At 34.5% G+C, this 19602-nt stretch overlaps 2 protein-coding genes across 9 annotated transcripts in view; one reads left to right on the top strand and one right to left on the bottom strand.

Annotated features, from left to right (window-relative positions):
• The first annotated feature begins 2448 nt into the window (after positions 1–2448).
• On the top strand, positions 2449–14304 carry LOC129002517 (cyclin-dependent-like kinase 5). The gene is made up of 7 exons (XM_054430386.1): positions 2449–2687; positions 3546–3634; positions 10041–10234; positions 10470–10557; positions 10711–10882; positions 11127–11296; positions 12622–14304. The coding sequence occupies exons 1-7, from the start codon at positions 2651–2653 to the stop codon at positions 12757–12759; spliced, it is 888 nt and encodes a 295-aa protein (XP_054286361.1). The 5' UTR covers positions 2449–2650; the 3' UTR covers positions 12760–14304.
• A 1599-nt stretch (positions 14305–15903) lies between these two features.
• The window catches only part of LOC129002123 (6-phosphofructo-2-kinase/fructose-2,6-bisphosphatase-like), a 52840-nt gene continuing 49141 nt past the window's right edge, over positions 15904–19602 (bottom strand). For all 8 annotated transcript variants that reach the window (XM_054429709.1, XM_054429703.1, XM_054429705.1 and 5 more), the window contains one exon: positions 15904–17809. In XM_054429709.1, coding sequence (XP_054285684.1) covers positions 17744–17809 — 66 coding nt within the window. In that variant the 3' untranslated portion in view covers positions 15904–17743. The remainder of the gene's footprint in view (positions 17810–19602) is intronic.

The raw sequence follows: 19602 nt of genomic DNA on the forward strand, positions 1-19602 counted from the left end.
TGTTGTACAACTTAAGGTAACAGATAGAATTCCCCAAATAATATATTATACATTTCCATGTTATGTTATATCGTTATAGAGGAAGGAAACAACTGTTGTCGTTTGCTTATTCATAGACAAATTTTGCACATTTATTTATTTCATCCTGCACCTTCCTAAAATTTCACCAAAACACTTTTCACCTTCCACATAGCAGCAAACATAAATAATTGTGCTCGTTAAATCTTTGTCTACATAGGGAATATATATATTATTATATGTTTATGGATTATTTAAGGAAAATTCCAATCAGACAAGGGATTTGCTTAAATTAAAATTTGCAACGCCTATGCAAGTTTAAGTTTGCTGCTGTGAGGGCATTCTTTTAGAAAAAGGGTAATTTTTATGTGATTTTTTAGCGGAGCGAAGCGAAGCTCTTTTGGGATCAACTTCAATGCACTCTTTATAACACTAAATCTCAATAACGGCGGAACATATTTTAGGGAAAACTTACCAAGGTTGTTTTGTCAAATGTTTGGATGGCTTAGACGTGACCAATTTCAGTTTTTGATAATGCCTATATAATTTTGAAGTAACTCAAAGTTTTAAATTTTAACATTGGTCTTATGGGTTAATTTCCATGATAGTTACAAAATAACGATGTAACAGTAAACAAAACAAAGAATCATAGCACGTTAGTTAAAATCAAGCCACAACCTAAACACATTACAAAGGGAAAAAAATGGATGATGAAAACTGATCAAATACCACAGAGAAAGTCTTAGATTTACATGTAAGTAGCAATTTGGAAACAAACACTAATCGAATAGGTCCTACAGTCATAGATAAAACCATAGATAAAACATACTCCCATAAAACATACTTTCTTAGGTACATTATAACAGATTTGATTTACGTAGCCAAATAATTATGATAACAAATAACATTTTATCTTGAACAATTCGTCGGTGAATCACATTAATGGATCCATCTCATAAATGCAAATTTATACAGGTCCACGACGTAGGAAGTGGTTAAGGAAGTAGTAAAAGTGAGATGTGTGGAGTGTGGGAAACGTTTATGGCGTGGCAGTTAGAAAATTAATCGTTAATTTTGTATCTAAAATACTAAAATGCTATGGGAAGGAGGGAAACAAGTCCACAACGTAGGACGTTGTGAAGGAAGTAGTAAAGGCTGGCAATGCGAAACGTGGGAACCGTTTGTGGCAGTTACATTAATGTATCTATCTGCAATACTAAAATGTTATGGGAAGGGAGGGAAACAGGTCTAGACGTAGGAAATGGTGAAGGAAGTAGTAAAGGTGAACAGTCCGGAGTGTGGGGACCGTCTGTGGCAGTTAGATTAAAGCATTGACTATATATACATAAAGTATCTGAAATCTCAAAATGCTTTAGGAAGGCAGGGAAACAGGTCCACGACACGGCGTAGGAAGTGGCGAAGGAAGAAGTAAATGCTAGCAGTGCAGAGTGTGGGAACATTTGTTTTTTGTATTATATCTATACACATTTTTTTCATTCATTGCCTTATTAAAAATCAACTCAGCTCAACTGGCTTACATTGCTATGAAAGCAATCAGCAATCCTAGTGGTATATTTGAGAGTTGAGACCCTTCCATTTCCATTTATTTTAAGGTTAGATATAATCATTGCTGACCAGAGGATAAAACACTCATCTTGCTCATTCCTATATACCATAATCTTATTACTCTGGAGTTGCACGTAAAAAAGAAGTGTCTGCCATGCGGCCCGGTGGGGCACACGGGAGGGACTAAGGCTAACATATCTTGTAGTGTCAGCGTTCGCCGCTAGGACTGCTAAGTTGAAAAAATTTAAATTAATTTTTAATTTTTTGTTATAAAATTAACTTTTTAATTATAAAATATTGTTTTAAAGTTATAAAATAAATTTCTAATTTTTAAAATTAAACTGTCATAACATAACCTAACCAACCAGACTTGCTGATAATATAAAAACTATATAAGATAAAAATCTAATTAATGATTAATTATAATTTTTAATTAATTATAAAATTAATTTTAAAATTTAGTATTATAAAATTAAACTGTCATAACCTAACCTAACCAACCAAACTTGCTGATATGAAAAATTTGTTGACAAAAAGTTAATGCTGCTAGCGGGTTTCGAACCCCGGACCTCCTGAACAGCAATCCGAAACGCTACCAACTATGCCAAGAACGCCGCTGAAATCACATAGTTTCGTTACGGTAATCGTGTCGCCTCAAGAGAAGACAATAACCACTAGAGATATGACGTCATTACACATTTAGCCTTAGTCCCTTCCGTGTGCCCATTCCCCATGCGGCCTGCAGGTCGTCTGCATTGTGTGTGTCAGTCAGTCTGTCAGCAACGTCATTCGTCTGATCCTAGTTCTTATTGTTTTTGTCTGTCGGTTGTCTTGTCTTGTCATTTATTGTGCAGTCTGCACCTGAGGAGTATTCCTTGTGAAATAATATATTTTTTGCTAATTATTTATGTTACTAATCCAAAACTTAATACTGTATGACTTTAAATTATGTTAATTTTTATTTTTTAAATTTAGTATCACTGGTTTAACAACTTTTGAAACTACGTTAATTCTAGTATTTGGCCAAAGACCCCTTCTAACCTATCCTATTATTGAAATAGCAACCATGCAAAAATACGAGAAACTGGAGAAAATTGGTGAAGGTAAGTAAGAGTTTTACTTATTTACTACTATACTCAATGCCACTATCAAATTGCTGAGTCAATGGTCAATTTCACCTCCGTTACTCAATGTTTAAGGTACAATATTTATGTTGACTAGGCCTATATTACTAAAGCAACGTTATTTTTACAATGAGATTGCTATTACTAGCTGCTATTACTAGTAGATTGAGATTACTTGTAACAAGTAACAAGTAAGTAACAAGATTGCCCTGTGCCTGTGGGTACATATCTACGTATCACCACGTATCAATACTTTAAATCAGCTGTGAGCATGTGCTGTGCTGGTACTAAGCTTTAGCATAGCATGCGGTTACATAGGCCTACATCTGATCTCCAAGCACTGTTACGTAGGCCTATTAGTTTCTTCGGTTAACCAGTAGGCTATGTAGGATTTTATTGGCTTCATTGTGTGTTAATTGATACCGACTAAAGTAATTTTTCAATTTTTTCTAGTTTTACAGTTGTTAGGTTTTTAACCCTTTCAGTGACTATAGGACAATATATCCTTGTGCATCTATTTCCCGAAAAGTGCTATGGAACGATATATATCGTTGTTCACCGTCCATCCGAATAGTGCTAAGCGGCGATATATCAGGTCGACGAGACTTTCAATCATGTGAGTTTAATTGGGCATATCGGATGACTTGGTTGTTTTTTGAAACAGCGATGGTTTTTTAGATTCCTCATACGATCGATGCCCTATATACTTTCCTTAGCACTTTTGAGATTAAAAATTTCATTTTTACCAATATGTTTCTCTTACACTAGACTTTGCTCTTGTGGCAAGCCAAAAAAAACAAAAACATCAATACGTTTAACTGTTAAATTCTTTTGCAGGGACCTATGGAACAGTCTTCAAGGCAAAAAACAGAGAAACACTAGAGATAGTGGCTCTGAAGAGGGTTAGGCTTGATGATGATGATGAGGTAAGTCAATGCTGTATTAAGTTTTGTCCTAAATAATAGCCTAATATTAATGTTGCATGGTTTATTGTGTTGTTATCATTCCTGTTATCTGTTGTTATTTTTTTCTTGTTGCTTAGAGTAAATTGTTTTGTTCTGCTAGTTATTAAATAACTAGCAGAACAAAACAATTTACTCTATTTAAGACTCTCTCTAAGACATATAAAGATAACCTCGAGATAATGATTCACTATAAATTTTATAGTGAATCATTATCTCGAGGTTATCTTTATATGTCTTGATCTTAAAATCATGTTGTCTCCAGTTTTTTTTTCTCACTACTGATGTAGGTACTTGTCGCATCCGAGCCTGGATGCGAGCGAAGGAGGATCGGGTACTCAAAATAATTAACACATTTTATGTTAAGAAAAACCGCATTGGTGTGCGGGAGCCGGTAAGGTAGGACGATGACTGTTGTACAGAGAGTGTCGGGTGATCGAGGTAGCAGTGGGAACGGAAGGTGGTGTGATGGAAACAACCAATGGGGTTAGTTTATTCGATCAGGCCATATGACGTCACATCGTACGATATCTAACGGTACATGGATCGAGCTAGCAAATTTAATACCTACTTGTAATATTTGAATCTGAATTAAAAATATATAATTCATTTTATAATTAAATTAATACACCACATTTCCTCCGCCCTTACTTTTGAACATAGCTTGTAAAAATTTTTTATGGAAAAATGTATACACACAAATTGAAAACATCAGTAATGAAAATAAAAACACAATTTGAAAACATCAGAGTTAAAAACAACATTAAAGATTGTAAACATCGGTGCTGAAAATAAACACAAAAATATTGAAACATAAGTGCTGAAAATAAACACAAAAATATTGAAACATCAGTGCTGAAAATAAACACAATAGAATTGCAAACAAGCGTAAATAATAAACCATAACAAACAATTACAAATCCATTTTCTTTGGAGGATTCCTATCCCGTTGTGGATATCGCCTAGTATTAGTTGTAACAGGTGACGTAGCAGTCAGCTGATCGGGTTGTAAAGAATGGCGTTTCGCAACAATAGGACTATGCCGCTCGGACTGGCGTGTAGTTGGTGAGTGACGCGTAGTAGTGGGAGAACTCAGCAATTGAGGCTGGGTGTGCTGGTGGGGCGGCCTGGCTGGTGACGACACCGGTGCTGACGATACACAGGAAGTAGTAACAGCTGATGTTGACGTCACGGGATCGTAGTATCTGCTATGTTCCGTGTTGATGTTGCTGCCTGATTGCAAGCCTACCAGCTGATCTATGTGTCGCTTCCAAGTTGAGCCTGTCTCTAGTTGTACAATGTATGTTACTGGCCCTAGTCGTCTAACAACCGTACATTCAACCCACTTATCCTTCCCTCTATAGTCTCTTGCTAGTACACATTGTCCTATAGCTAATTGTCTAGTATGAGTACCCCTTGCATTTATGATCTGTTTCTCTTGTTTTTGAGCAACAGTTGACTGAATGTTTGGTCTGATTAAATCTAACCTAGTTCTTAATGGTCGATTAAACATAAGTTTGGCGGGAGATTCACAAGTGGTACTATGGACTGTGTTACGATAAGAGATAAGAAATCTACTTAAAGCTATATTTACATCCTCATTTTCAAAGATTGCACATTTTAATCTTTTCTTTACGGATTTTACCGCGTTCTCAGCTTGGCCATTAGAAGCTGGATGGTAAGGTGGAGTCAAGATTTGTCTTATTCCATTCTGTTTCAAAAATTTAGAAAATTCCTCAGAACAAAAAGGTGGACCATTATCACTAACTATTATTTCTGGTAAGCCAAATCTACAAAACATAGGCCTGAGTTTGTCAATGGTCTGTTTGGCTGAAGTGGAACTAACAAGTTCTACCTCAATCCATTTACTATGGGCGTCTAGTACAATTAAATATATTTGTCCTTTTAATGGTCCAAGGAAATCGACATGAATTCTTTGCCAAACATTGGGAGGAAATTCCCATACATGAAGTTTACTTTTAACAGGAGATTCCCGCTGTACAAGACACGCTGAGCAACTGTTAGTCACGGCCTCAATATCCTTATCAATAGAAGGCCACCATAAATACGACCTGGCTAACGACTTCATTTTTACAACTCCTAGATGTCCATTATGTAATTCTTTTAATAAAGCCCCTCTTAATGATTTTGGAATGACTACTCTATAGCCCCACATTAGTATTCCGTGTTCAACTGTTAGCTCAGCTTGCCTTTTGACATAGTCACTTAGATTAACGTCCGAATTGATTGGCCAGCCGTACAAAACAAATCCAAGGATTCTGTTTAACTCACTGTCTTTTTGAGTTTCCTTACGTACATCATTAAAATCTATTGGTACATCGCACTCTGATATACATTGGAGATATGTTCCTAAATAATCAATATTTACATTACTTTCTTCCCTGTCATTACAATTTAGCGGAAGTCTAGACAATCCGTCCGCGTTACCATGATTTTGTGACTTAACATAATTAATGTCGTAATCGTAACCTGACAAAAATAACGCGTAGCGTTGTAGTCTGCCAGCTGCAAATGCTGGTAACCCTTTTTTCGAACCAAATATAGCTAATAGTGGTTTATGGTCTGTACAAAGAGAGAACTTCCTGCCCCATAAATACTGATTGAATTTATTTACACAGAAAACAATGCTTAGTGCCTCTTTGTCTATTTGAGAATAGTTCCTTTCTGCTGAGTTTAGTACTCTACTTGTGAATGAAATTGGTCTTTCTATTCCATTTTTGTCAACAATGCTTAACACTCCTGCGATGCCGTAGGGTGACGCATCACATGACAATTTAATTGGCAAGTCTGGGTTGTAGTGCGCTAGCACATTAGCTGAAACTAATCTTTCTTTTATAGCTTCAAACGCCTTTTGACATGACAAAGACCATTTAAAAACTACGTCTTTCCTTAATAATTGATACAAGGGTGTTAGAATGGTAGCAACATTTGGTACAAACTTTGCATAGTAATTAACTAGACCTAGAAAACCCTTGAGCTGTGTAACATCTTTTGGAACTGGTGCCTCTACAATGGCTTTGACTTTATCTTTGGATGTGGCAAGACCCTCTTGGCTAATTACGTACCCTAAGTACTCTAAGCTATCACTGAAAAATTGACATTTATCTTTACTAACAGTTAACCCTGTTGTCTTTAGCCTACTACACACTTCTCTTAGTCGCGACAGGTGTTCAGCTGTGTCAGCTCCGGTAACAATAATATCATCAAGAAATGAAGCTACACCCGGGATACCTTGTAGTGTTTGCTCAATTACCCGTTGAAAAATACCAGGAGCAGAAGATATTCCGTAACAAAGTCGGTTATATGCAAATAACCCCTTGTGTGTACTTATGGTACAAAGTTTCTTACTTTCATCGTCTAACCTAAGTTGCATATAGGCTGATGATAAATCTATTTTAGAAAATTGTTTTCCTTTCTGTAAGATTGCAAAAAGATCTTCAATGCGAGGTATAGGATGTCTATCTACTTCTAGATATGGATTTAAGGTAACTTTGAAGTCACCGCAAATGCGTATTTTGCCATTACGTTTTAGTACGGGAACAATAGGTGTACCCCAATCACTAGTTGAAACAGTGGAAATGATACCATCGTCAACTAAACATTGTAATTCCTGTTCTACTTTGTCTTTTAAAGAATAAGGTATAGGTCTTGGTTTGTAATACTTAGGTACTACATTTGATTTGAGCTTTAACTTAACAGGATCTCCATTGTAACAGCCTAGCTTAGTGGTAAATACCTCTGGAAATTCGTTTAATAAATCTCGCACAACTTTAGACTCATTACCTGATTCTACTTTTACTTCATCTGAAGTCGACATTACACTATTTACATTGTTGGGAATACTAACAACGATTTGGAGATCTTTAATCCAATCCCGACCAATTAGAGGATTAGCACCATTGCTTATTACATACAATGATAGGCATTTTTCTACTGATTTGTACTTAACATTAACATTGATTTTACCTACAGGTTTGATTTTTTCATGAGTGTAGGAGCTCAGAACTAGATCCGTGGGGTTTAGTTTTACATCACTTAAGTGCTTATTGTAAAATTGTTCCGAAACAACAGAAACACAAGCACCTGAATCTACTTCAAATCTCATTTGTTTACCTTGTACTTGCAAATCTATTTTAATAGGTTCAATTTTGTTGACCATACCCTGATTTACATTTACAGTCAGTTCACTGTCAGTTTGAAAAATATTAGAAATGTCATATACCTCATCATTTACAACTTTATCGTTATTTTTAGATTCATCTACTTCCACATAATATTGTTTATGTTGGTATCTGTTACCCTGAGTATTTTTGGAGTAATTAACCTTGGCATTTGAACTATTTTTAGAGGAAGAATGATTGGACTTACCCCTCTTTTTTGATTTACATGCCTTCTCCAAATGACCCTTTTTTCTACAAAAATTGCACACGTATTCGCGAAAATAGCACTGGTGCGTTAAATGACCCTTTTTTCCACAACAATAGCACTCTGTAGATTGCACAACACTTGGAACGGCACTTGATGCACTTGATTGTTTGCTGCGTTGAGGTCGTTGCTGAATTTATACCTCTCCGTGATAAACGAGGGTTTAGGATGAAGATGATCCTGTAGCACTTTCACAATGTCCTTAAACGACTTCTCCGATGGCTTTTCAGGCGTAATTAAGTCTTTCAGAAGATTGTACGATTTAACTCCGATTACTGTTAGAAAAGCACTTACTTTCTTGTCGTCCGAAATTCCATTACACTTTATGTAAAGTTCAAAACGTTCCACGTATGTAGACCACGTCTCCTCCGAACTGTCGAACGGTCCGAAATTTCCGATGACACTCATTGTAGTAACTTCTTCTTCTGTCAACGTTAATTTACCGAACGCGGTGTAAAAATTGCTGTCTAGTGGCATGTAACGTACCGAAACAATGGCACTGCACTGTAAAACGCGCTTCCTTTATCCACGCAGTAGGTTGTCGCACTCGTCGCCATTGTCGCCGTGGTACGTCAGGGATGCTGCGTCCTTCTCTGCTGTCTCTAGCGATGTCGCCAGCTGCTCCGCCTTGGTAAACGTCAGGTTGTCCTCCGCCAGTAGTCTCTTCTTAATCGAATTATTCCGAATACCGCTCACTAATCGGTCCCTGAGATAGTCCGGTAACTTGTCCTCGAACTGGCAATGCTTTGATAATTGCTTTAAATGAACGATGTATTCTGAAATAGTCTCATGTTCCAGTTGGTCGCGCTTGCTGAATTTATACCTCTCCGTGATAAACGAGGGTTTAGGATGAAGATGATCCTGTAGCACTTTCACAATGTCCTTAAACGACTTCTCCGATGGCTTTTCAGGCGTAATTAAGTCTTTCAGAAGATTGTACGATTTAACTCCGATTACTGTTAGAAAAGCACTTACTTTCTTGTCGTCCGAAATTCCATTACACTTTATGTAAAGTTCAAAACGTTCCACGTATGTAGACCAGTTATTTGTCAGAAAGACATTTCGTATTTTCCTGTAAAAATGGTGTAGGCACTTCTGTAAGTAGGCTAAATAAAAAAAAATATAATTTTGTGTTTCTTCACCTTGAAGATGTGCTCATTGTAGCACGAAACAGAGTCGTGTTTGACGACTACACAGGATCATTTTAGGCAAGGTAAAATAAACCATATTCTACTAAAAAAAAAATAGGCTGAGAAAGAGTTGATCCAGTGGTAGAGCGTGATACCTCAGTCCCCGAGGTCTTGGATTCATACCACGCCAATCACCAATATGACTTTATTTAAGGAATAATGCCACTACCTCTAAGTCTATCTTCAAGTATTTGTGAAAAACAATCCCAGGCTGGATCTCAGTAAATGTTGGATCCCTCTAAAATGACTGTAGGGACCCTTTTAGGTCTCCCAGGGTGAAGTGTTAAAAAGTTTTTTTTATTTTTAAGTAAGCCTACAGTTCTCTATATGATAGGATAGGCCTACTTAAAAAAATATCGTAGCCTATAACTTATTCATATTTAATCAAATAAACATGTTAAGGAACCCTTCATATTTGACAATCCGTTCTCACCTCTCTGGGAAGACTAACAAGGTTTTAAAATCAGATGAGTGTAAAATATAGTCCAAGAAGCAAACAATAAGTCACAACAGGACACTATAAAACAACCTACAGTGAATTAAACAATATTTACAATAAAACACACAAAAGATAAATTGGAATTTTAAAATTTCAAACACAACCATTGCATTTATATATTTACCCCTTGTCTACCTAAACCTTTCTTGTCACACTATTACCTAACCTTTCTCATGTTATAGGAAAGTATATAGGCCTACTCAACAGTTATAGTAATTGAATTGTCTGTTTGTAGGGTGTCCCGTCATCAGCCCTAAGAGAGATTTGTCTTCTCAAAGAGTTAAAACACAAGAATATTGTCAGACTGTACGATGTGCTCCATAGTGACAAGAAGTTGACTTTGGTGTTTGAACATTGTGACCAGGATCTCAAAAAATACTTTGACAGCCTCAATGGAGAGATTGATCTGGACGTTGTCAAATCTTTCATGTGAGTTTCCCTTATGAATATAGCTTTTTACTGGGTGTAGATAAAAATTTACCAACTTTTGAAATTGGTTTTATTGTTTAAAAAGGATTTTATCACTTTCTTGTTTGGAAAATTGAATTTTAACTGTCAAAATGAATTGTTTAGTGAAAGACAGATTCATCTTAGTCTTGTTGCAGGTCGCTCATACAATGTTACTCTTGCTACTGATGCCTTATATTGATTAACAAATTTTCAGGTATCAGCTCTTGAGAGGACTTGCGTTTTGCCACTGTCATAACGTTCTCCACAGAGATCTCAAACCTCAGAATCTTCTAATTAATAAGGTATGTTTCTAGATACCGGTAAGTCTTAGTTTGCAAGACTACACCGGCTTGATCAGATCAAAATACTTTATTCATTATTACAATGTTTAGTTCTACATGTATGTTTATACATCAACAGGGTACAGTATTTACCTGATTGATGCAACATTACAGAATGGCGAGCTGAAACTAGCTGACTTTGGCCTAGCCAGGGCGTTTGGTATACCAGTCAAGTGTTATTCAGCTGAGGTTGTAACCCTGTGGTATCGCCCTCCAGACGTTCTGTTTGGTGCTAAACTCTACACTACCTCCATCGACATGTGGTCGGCCGGCTGCATATTTGCAGGTAAGAATATTTCACATTTTGGGTAATTAATTGATACGGTATTATCTAATTTGTAAAAATCTATCACCTGAATGACGGACTTCCAGCTAATCCAAACTACCTGTTGAGGTTAATAGAATTTAAAAATGAAGCTATGTGTTTTGAAATACTAACCAGGGGGTCTAGCCAAGTTGTTGAAGAAACATTTGGACCCAAAAATGTAGTGACAGTGAAGGAGGGTCTTTTAATGTACTGCTGTTTGCAGAACTTGCTAATGCTGGCCGTCCGCTGTTCCCGGGCTCAGACGTGGACGATCAACTGAAGAGGATCTTCAAGTTATTGGGAACTCCCAATGATGAGACGTGGCCTAGTGTTACTCAACTGCCCGACTACAAGCCTTTTCCTCTATACCATCCCACCATGAGTATGGTCCAGGTGAGACTAATGTGGTTGTAAGGAACTCTTGCTGTTTGCCTTGAGTGGGTACTGTAGCAGTGTTTGTCGGGTAGCCAAGTAGACATTGGCCACGTCCTGACACACACACAGGAAAATATCCCCAGTGCCAGTCAGGGGAGAATTTTTTGTAAAAAAATATTAATTAAAAAGCACTTTGATTCGGTCATAGATCTAACACATTATCATTGTCATTTCTTGTGTTACGACAAATTCGTTGATATTTTGAACAAATTTTGTTTCATCTTAACAACAATTTTTGCATGCGTTATATAAATTAAAAGCAGCACAAATACTTTAACAATTAACATTTTGAAATTATAGAATGACGTTTACAATATAGATATTCAAGCCATAAAACTTTTAGAACGGTTGGTTTCTTTACAAATAAACTGCAATGTTGGTGCAGAACTTTTTAAAAACCTGTACTAGGGGCTTTTAATTATTAGGCTAATAATTTTTCTGGCCAAAAAAATTTTTTTTGCCATGTTTTTTTTGTTCCTCGAAAGTATACTCTTGTGCTCCATGTTACATCCATCCTTTTCTGTTTGTTTAGTTATCTTGGTTTTTTTGTTATTTATGGAAAAAAGATACATAACTGTAAAGAGGTAGTAGCTTTGACTAGTTAGTCAAAGCTAGTATCCAATGGTCAATAGTAGTTAGTAGTAAAGTTTAACATTGTTTTATCACCCAAAATACAGTACTTAGGATATTTATAATACTTTTACAATGAAACCTATTTCTGGAAGATTTACAGCAATAGGTCAGAGGAATCAAGTAAGAAATTGGTGTGGAAGCTCTGATTATTATAGTAAGTTCATTCATGTGTATACATTAATGATACACATTAATCATTCAAGGATTGTGATTATGAATGCTTCGAATCATATTTGTTTGGCCATTAGGCTCCTAGCTTCCTAGGTTATATTTTAGTTGTATAGGCAAAATTAATAATTTTTGTTTGGCTTTTTGTACATAGAGAGCTGTATCGGAGAAACCTCTCCTTATTTAAAGTGTTTTTTTTTCTGAAAAGGCGAACTTACAGCTTAATCAATAAACTACTGAGTTACAATATTTTCATAAAAAAAATTGCAATATGCACAATTTAAGCCCTCTTCGAAAAGAGAGCTCCCGCACTCAACGATTCCTTCAGCAGGTCCATGTTAAAAGTTCAGTAACTAAACAGTGTTTAGTTTAGTAAATTAAAAATCATTCTCTGAGTATTTGTTGAACTACATTAAAAAAGGGCTCTAGGTTTTAATTTATTACAGTAACAAATTTCAAATGTAGTGCCAAATGTGTTTCAGGTAGTGCCAAAGTTGAACAGTAAAGGTCGTGATCTACTGCAGAGATTGTTGGTTTGCAACCCGTCTCAGCGGATGGCAGCAGACGACGCCATGGCTCACTCTTACTTTGCTGACCTCCCTTCCTCTGTTCGTCAGTAGTGCCAACACTGTCTCTGGGGATAATGTATTGTCCAAAGTTGTTACAGGATATTTGGTAACTTAAAATCAATGTGAAATGAATGGAAAGGAAAATCACTGTTATTTGTTCGCCCATGAATGTTTGTACTCTAGTTTTGACGTTATACAGTAGACTCCAATCTATTCACTTGTGGATTAACCACACTTCGGATTGACCACAATCGTTAAAAATCAAAGTAAAAAAAAATATATTTTTTAATTATTTATTATTATTTGAATATATTATGCGAGTTAAATGTACGTTAATTAGCGGCGACCAAGATGTTTAACCTGAGGAGGTCCATGATATCGCAGAGTTGCCATCGTTTACTGAACCAACACAACTCCAACTCATTTCAGTATGAGTTACTGATTACAACCAATGAGTTGATTAACGACCGCACTAATGAGTACTACAAATACCTGCAGTGCTATCCTGATAATTAGACCAATTTGTTAATTACAAGGCAAAAATGTGGTTTGGATTCCACTATAAACTGTAGGTCCCTTAGTTGCCATTGGCTGTATGGGCTATTAATTAAGAGCTGTGTCTAAGGAACATGTCGGGCTTAGTCACTAACAAGGCTACAAGATCGCGCCACTCATCCTTCACTCATATTTGGGTTAAAATACACACCTAGTGGTGTCCCCATCTTAAATAATTGAACTTCAACCAGGACGTGAATGAGCCATGCGGATACTTTTGAAGTTAAACGGGGCAAAGCCCGCGGGTACAGCTAGTCTTAAATAATTGTTATAATTGATAATTGGTATACATGTATAACTGTAATGACAGGAAAAAAAGTATAGCATGTCTTTAGTGCACTACGCTTGGTATAACTATAAATACCTGAACGCAGGAAATAGGTAATTATTTTATATAAATTTAAATAAAAACTGTCATTTTATATTGGATTAAGATAAGAAAACTTTAGCTCTTGTGTGCTAAACCACAAACGATAATATCATACATGAGATTACTTTCCTTTTTTTAAGGTCCACAGAGGCCTAAATAATTGTTAGATTTTACTTTTGTGTAATACCTGACAGCTATTTTGATTGATTTTGCCATGTTTAAACTATTCTTCTTCTGTTTGCTATTCTTGTGGTTGGATGATGAACTGATAAACATATTTTTGGTTTCTTTGTGATACAAAGTTCTAGTCATGTAGTGTTGTAAGATAGGCCTCTCTGTGTGTGATTTATACATGTTTGTTTATAACTATATTATCCTTGTTCATTGGTAGAATACATTCCATTTAAGTGTTCCATTTTTAATTCAAAACTCTGCTTTACACCAATGTAATTTGTATACCTTTATACTGTACTAGTTTTAATATTTTCCTTGTGTGAATTTTATATGCATTAGCTCACATTGATTAAAGATTAAAGCAATGATAATTTGAGTTAAGATCGTTTGGTTGATATTAATTTTATAGCTATAATTCTGTAAATAAGTGTACAGCTATTCATAACATTATTGTGACATATTTTTGTAAATAAATAAAACCTCTTTTTTAAAAAATTTTTCTGAAATTTATTTGTTTTTGCAAAAACCACACTAAGAGTTTCAAATCAAAATAAAATGTCTTATTTTGTTTCAAATAAACAGTTTACTACCATTTTACAAATGTTGCAATTTGTATACCATTTTACATTTCTTGCAATTTAGACTACAATTGCTAAAATAGAAAACATGGGAGAACCCCTGCGTGGGAATGAGTCGTTTGGTATTGTATAGGGAAAGAAAGGAGAATTCTAAACGCGGAAAAAAACCTTAATTACTGGCATGATTGTTGGTAAAGATCTTATTATCCTATGTACAAGATTGAAAACCCAATAACCTTCTCTGATGCTTCCATTACTTCAACGATCACATACCGCCAAAAGATGGAGCACAAGACGTATTTCACAATTTCTACAGCAAGATGGCGGCTGCTGGCCGCGATGAGTGCTAGTAAAAAAAAATGATAACTAAATCAATAATATGAGTAACAAAATGCCTTGTCCATATAAATAAATATTCTAATAAATAACACAGTTACCTTCAAAACAAGCTTTTTAAATTTTTTCTACCCTTGGCGATTTTTCTTGAAAAAGGTTAATTTTCATAATTAACAAAAAAAGCTTTTTAGGATAGCAAAAATTCTGAAACCTACAAATTAATTCATAATGTAACTAATCTATTTATATAGTATTTAAGTTTGACGAAGTTCTGATGTTTGGTTTATATTGTGTGCATTTTTAAACTCATGAGATGGATTTTGACAGTAAAACAACGCTCTTCTACATTTTGACTGTCATATTAATTTTTATAAACAAGCTAAAAAATATTTATATTCATAGGAATATGAGGAATAAAACTATAAATTATTCTAAATTTAATCTGTGTTTTTCTGAGTAGTTTAGTACTTTTCTGTATAGCTCCAAACACCAGTGTCAAAACTTGGATCTAGCCTATTCTACCTGCACGACGCGGAACGGCGGAAACTCCCTCTCGTTTAACCCAAACTACAGCTGCTAAAAATAAAAAATAAAGATTCAGAACATTTCACTCTTCATTTAAAAATATCCACTGTTTTAACTTGCCTGACAAAAAATAAAAAAAAGTAATAGGCGGCAAAATCTTTCTTGTCACATTTCAAAACTTATACAAGCACAGTCTTTATTTTAACATTTAAAATAAAAAAAATTACTTTTTAAGCTTTAAATTGGAATAATAGTGCTAAGTCGTATTGCCTCACTCTTACGTTTCCAACCATTTACCTAAGTAAGCTAGATGCTGAATTGTTTGAAAGTGGACCGTTTGAGTTTTTCGGTCACCATCAACAAGAATAACGCGTCTAGCCTACCCCAAGATGGCCGACCATGCTTCGGTTGTTACACTATTAGTTGGATAGGTCTGCTTCCTCTATCGGTCTTTTATGATCGTTGCTTTTACAACCATAAACCTTGGTTATTTATTCTATTATATTTTCCTGCTAACATTTTCAATTCTAGATTTGTAATATTTTAGATCAGTCAAGTTTAGCTAAATTGATGCCAAAGGTAATCCACATAAACCCCTTTGCGTAACATAAATCACGAAAAAGATTTAAGATAAGGTATAAAATAAACACTGGATATTACGTAAATACTAACTTTACTTAACCCAAAGTACATTACACTTATTTGTTTATATACACAACATTAATATTTTATTACATTGATTATAAATTAATCAAGTTCATAATACATACATTATCAAAATATATATTATATTAAGATACACTTGATGAACAAGGGTACATACATGGAGTTAATAAGAATAAAGAGTGGTAATAAAATATTTGTAAATCTTATCACATTTTATGCACGATTTGTGTCAAAACAAAGGCTTGGTTGAAAGAACAGGGTTGGTAGTGAACTTATGATACTTACAATAGGTACCTACAGGTTTCATATCTAAATGAAATGTTTTACATTGACATTGAGTATATCAAGAATCAAGAATCAAGAATTTTTATTTCCATAAAATGTGGTTACATTGCTGGAAAACGTCAGTCAACTATAGCTAAAAAAATAAAAACTAAAATAAGACAATGGAACAAGGTTTCTTACCAATACCGATACCGATTATTGTAATAAAAACTAATCTTATATGGTGTGTGTGAATATAATCTTAAGTTACAGTTAATCGTAAAAGTCTGTTTAAACTTCGAAGGCAGATGGAGATGGAAAAAAAACGTATTTAAGTTATAAAAAAAGAAAAAAGAAAACTAGATGTTAAAAAAAGAGATGTATTTTGTCTTGCGTAATGTATTTGCGTGATGTATTTATAAGACTTAAGGTAATATTTGAAGGTTTTGTTATCAATAGAGGATGAACTATTACTTCCTCCACATCTGAAAATGACTTAAACAAGTGGATAGGAAATGTTTGATAAAAGGTCTTAGTATGATCCGAGGTTTATAATTATCCTGCATCAGAAAATATGCTGAATTAAGCAGTTAATCGTAAACACTACAGTCATGTGTAAAGAGAAAGAGTTATCACGCCTTAGCATACTTTTGGCTGTCTCTTATATTTTGTCTCTGACAAAGGACGGTTTTTGTTGAGAAATTTTCACAAGCATAAAAATAATGACTATACATTAACGATCATACCAACTAACTTAAAACAGTTTTTAACTCAAGTTTTATTTTCATTCCCCGGAACTCCTGAGAGGACAGAAAACTAGGTTGTGGTCTGCCACACACAATCTAGAGCAAAATTCTTGGAAACTGAAGTTTTCAAATTAAGATAATCTTTAGGCTAAGACATAACTTTGCTGACTTAATTCAGATAGTTTCGCCGGATAGTTACGTACATTTAAAACTATCTGTGAATGAAAAAAGGTGGTAAAATTTGTGTGGAACTCTTTCAAACAACAGCCAGAATTGACAAAAACTCTAATTCAATTTTAAAATAAGATATAACATTAATAACTAACTTCTCACAGCAAGAACTACAATCTAGGATAAACTAGATCCAGACTTAGTCCGCTTCAACCTATTACATATTTAAAATAAAACACAAACATCACATCAAAACTGTATAAAACATAGACAATTACTAACCATACTAATATGAAATGTCTTTAAATACCAGTTCATACCAGTTGTTTCCTATGTTCCAAAAGTTATAATACCATGTAAGAGTTTAAAAATTTAAAAAAATCAACAAAACTAATATATAAAACAATAAAAAAACTATAACAAATTTGTTTTATAAAACCTAAATATATTTACTTGATCAAATGTTCAACAACTTAAACTGGTATATGATCACAAGATTAAAATATGTTTTGGGTTGTTTTGACAACCGAGAACTAATTTAGTGTCCTTGGACCGATCACAAATAGTACCAGAATATCACCGGTAAAGCGTACACTCACAATACGAGCTAATAAAAACAAGGAGACGAGAGAACGCGGCTAGAGAGATCATCAAGACGTCTCAACATTGTCGGTATTCTTTACTCTCTTGAACTTGTCATCCAGGTAGCCAGGAATCTGAAAATAAAGTAATCATCAACTCACTGAAGAACCGTTAATATATATTCCAAGAATTTGATGTATATTAACGTTCATAGATGGTGATGGATACTTTTATAAACTTTTTTGTTGTTTTGGATGCATAATGTGACTAAGAAAGCTGTCCACAAAGTAAGACAATTCGCATCGGTGCCACATGGGACAGGCTTATTGCCACTAACTTCCGTACGCACCCATGACATCTTATAATTAGTCTCTTATGGGATGTAAAATGAGTGCTGTCATTACAAATCCTGCCACTGATGAAGTGTGCTTTGTGATCAGATTATTGTTGGCAAAAATCACCCCCCATTTGAAATTTATCACCAGATTCCAGATTTATGATTACGGCAAAGGAGGAATAAGAATGGAGTGATGGCTGAGTGAGACATGAGGTGTAACTTTAAAATGGTTAAACTACGGAGAAAAATTATATTCTGTGAGTAGAAATATCATTTATTTTTTCAGGTAAGATTTCATGCCCTCTTGCTTAGTGAAATCCGTTTCTTCTTCTTTAATATATTTTTATCTTTTATGAAAGAATTCTTTCCCGTCAAACGTGTGTATTTTAACCATGTATAACAGAAAAATTGGATCTCTGTATAAAGGTTGGAAAATTCAACAAAATTAAACTCAAAAGGTATGTAAAATTCTATGAAAAGACGCTTAATGAGGTAGTAATAGGAGCAAAATTTGCATAAAAAAATGAAAGGTATATAATAGAAAATAAAAGGACAGAGTTTAGGAATGAGTACTAACCTACATAGTTTGTTTTCAATAAAGAACTAGGAATGAATTCCACTAAATTAGAGAAAATATAAACTTAGAAATTGTGATTTAATGATCAATATTCTAAAATATGTGAATGTTCCGAAAACTAATTTATCTTTTGTTATGGACGTTCCTAGATGTGACTGAATATTCCTTTCTACGTAGAAGAGGTATCAAAGATTATTTCAGGCTTAAATAATACAAAACCTTGTGGATAGGATGGAATTATTATTGATTTATTCATTTATTATATATCTATACAAGTTATTCCTATCTTGACTTATTTTTTTTTTCAATTTAGCAATAAGAAAGGTTGAAATCAAGATGTTCAAATGTTTGACCATTATCTTTACTTGAAAGAAACTTGAAACATAACAAAATTTTTTGAAAAACACTTCATAGTAGACCAGTCCAACACTTCTTGAACATAACAATCTCTTGAGGGATGACGTTGGAGTTAAGAATAATAGAATTAAAGGTGTGCGAAACATCGAGATTTCAATTCAGCATGCATCGAAATAGCGATGCAAAGATTTAGTCTCAACTCACGATGCAAAGATTTAGTCTCAACTCACGATGCAAAGATTTAGTCTCACGATGCATTGATTTGGACCTGATGCATTGGAATAACTGATTCATATAATGTATTTTTAGCTAATTCGGGTCAATAATAATAACAATTAATCGCTATTGATGTGGTCTGTAGCTCTGTAGACATCCAAATATACAGACAGACACACACACAGACTTGACTTAAAAACCACTTTTTTGGGTTTATGGGACCTAAAACAGATACATCCACCCAAAACTCAAAATCGAAAAATGTTGATGAAAACAATACTTTCTCCATACTATGTATAGGGGAGAAAGTAAAAAGAAAATTTTATCTCTGAGGGTTTACTCTAGTTGTTTTCAGTTTTTATTTTTTATTTCTAATGTATTTCATCAGTTAACTAACTATTACCTTTTCGGTTGGAATTTACTTAATTAGTTTATTGTAT

This window comes from Macrosteles quadrilineatus, unplaced genomic scaffold (genome assembly GCF_028750875.1).
Source record: "Macrosteles quadrilineatus isolate MER2022 unplaced genomic scaffold, UCM_ALF_1.0 Scaffold_9__3_contigs__length_116548681, whole genome shotgun sequence".
Classification (NCBI taxonomy): Eukaryota; Metazoa; Arthropoda; class Insecta; order Hemiptera; family Cicadellidae; genus Macrosteles; species Macrosteles quadrilineatus.

Bases quoted from the DNA above. Each gene is read 5' to 3' on its own strand.
- LOC129002517 (XM_054430386.1), top strand. From the start codon at position 2,651: ATGCAAAAATACGAGAAACTGGAGAAAATTGGTGAAG. The intron at 2,688-3,545 runs GTAAGTAAGAGT...ATTCTTTTGCAG, and splicing joins ACTGGAGAAAATTGGTGAAG to GGACCTATGGAACAGTCTTC. The intron at 10,235-10,469 runs GTGAGTTTCCCT...ACAAATTTTCAG, and splicing joins GACGTTGTCAAATCTTTCAT to GTATCAGCTCTTGAGAGGAC.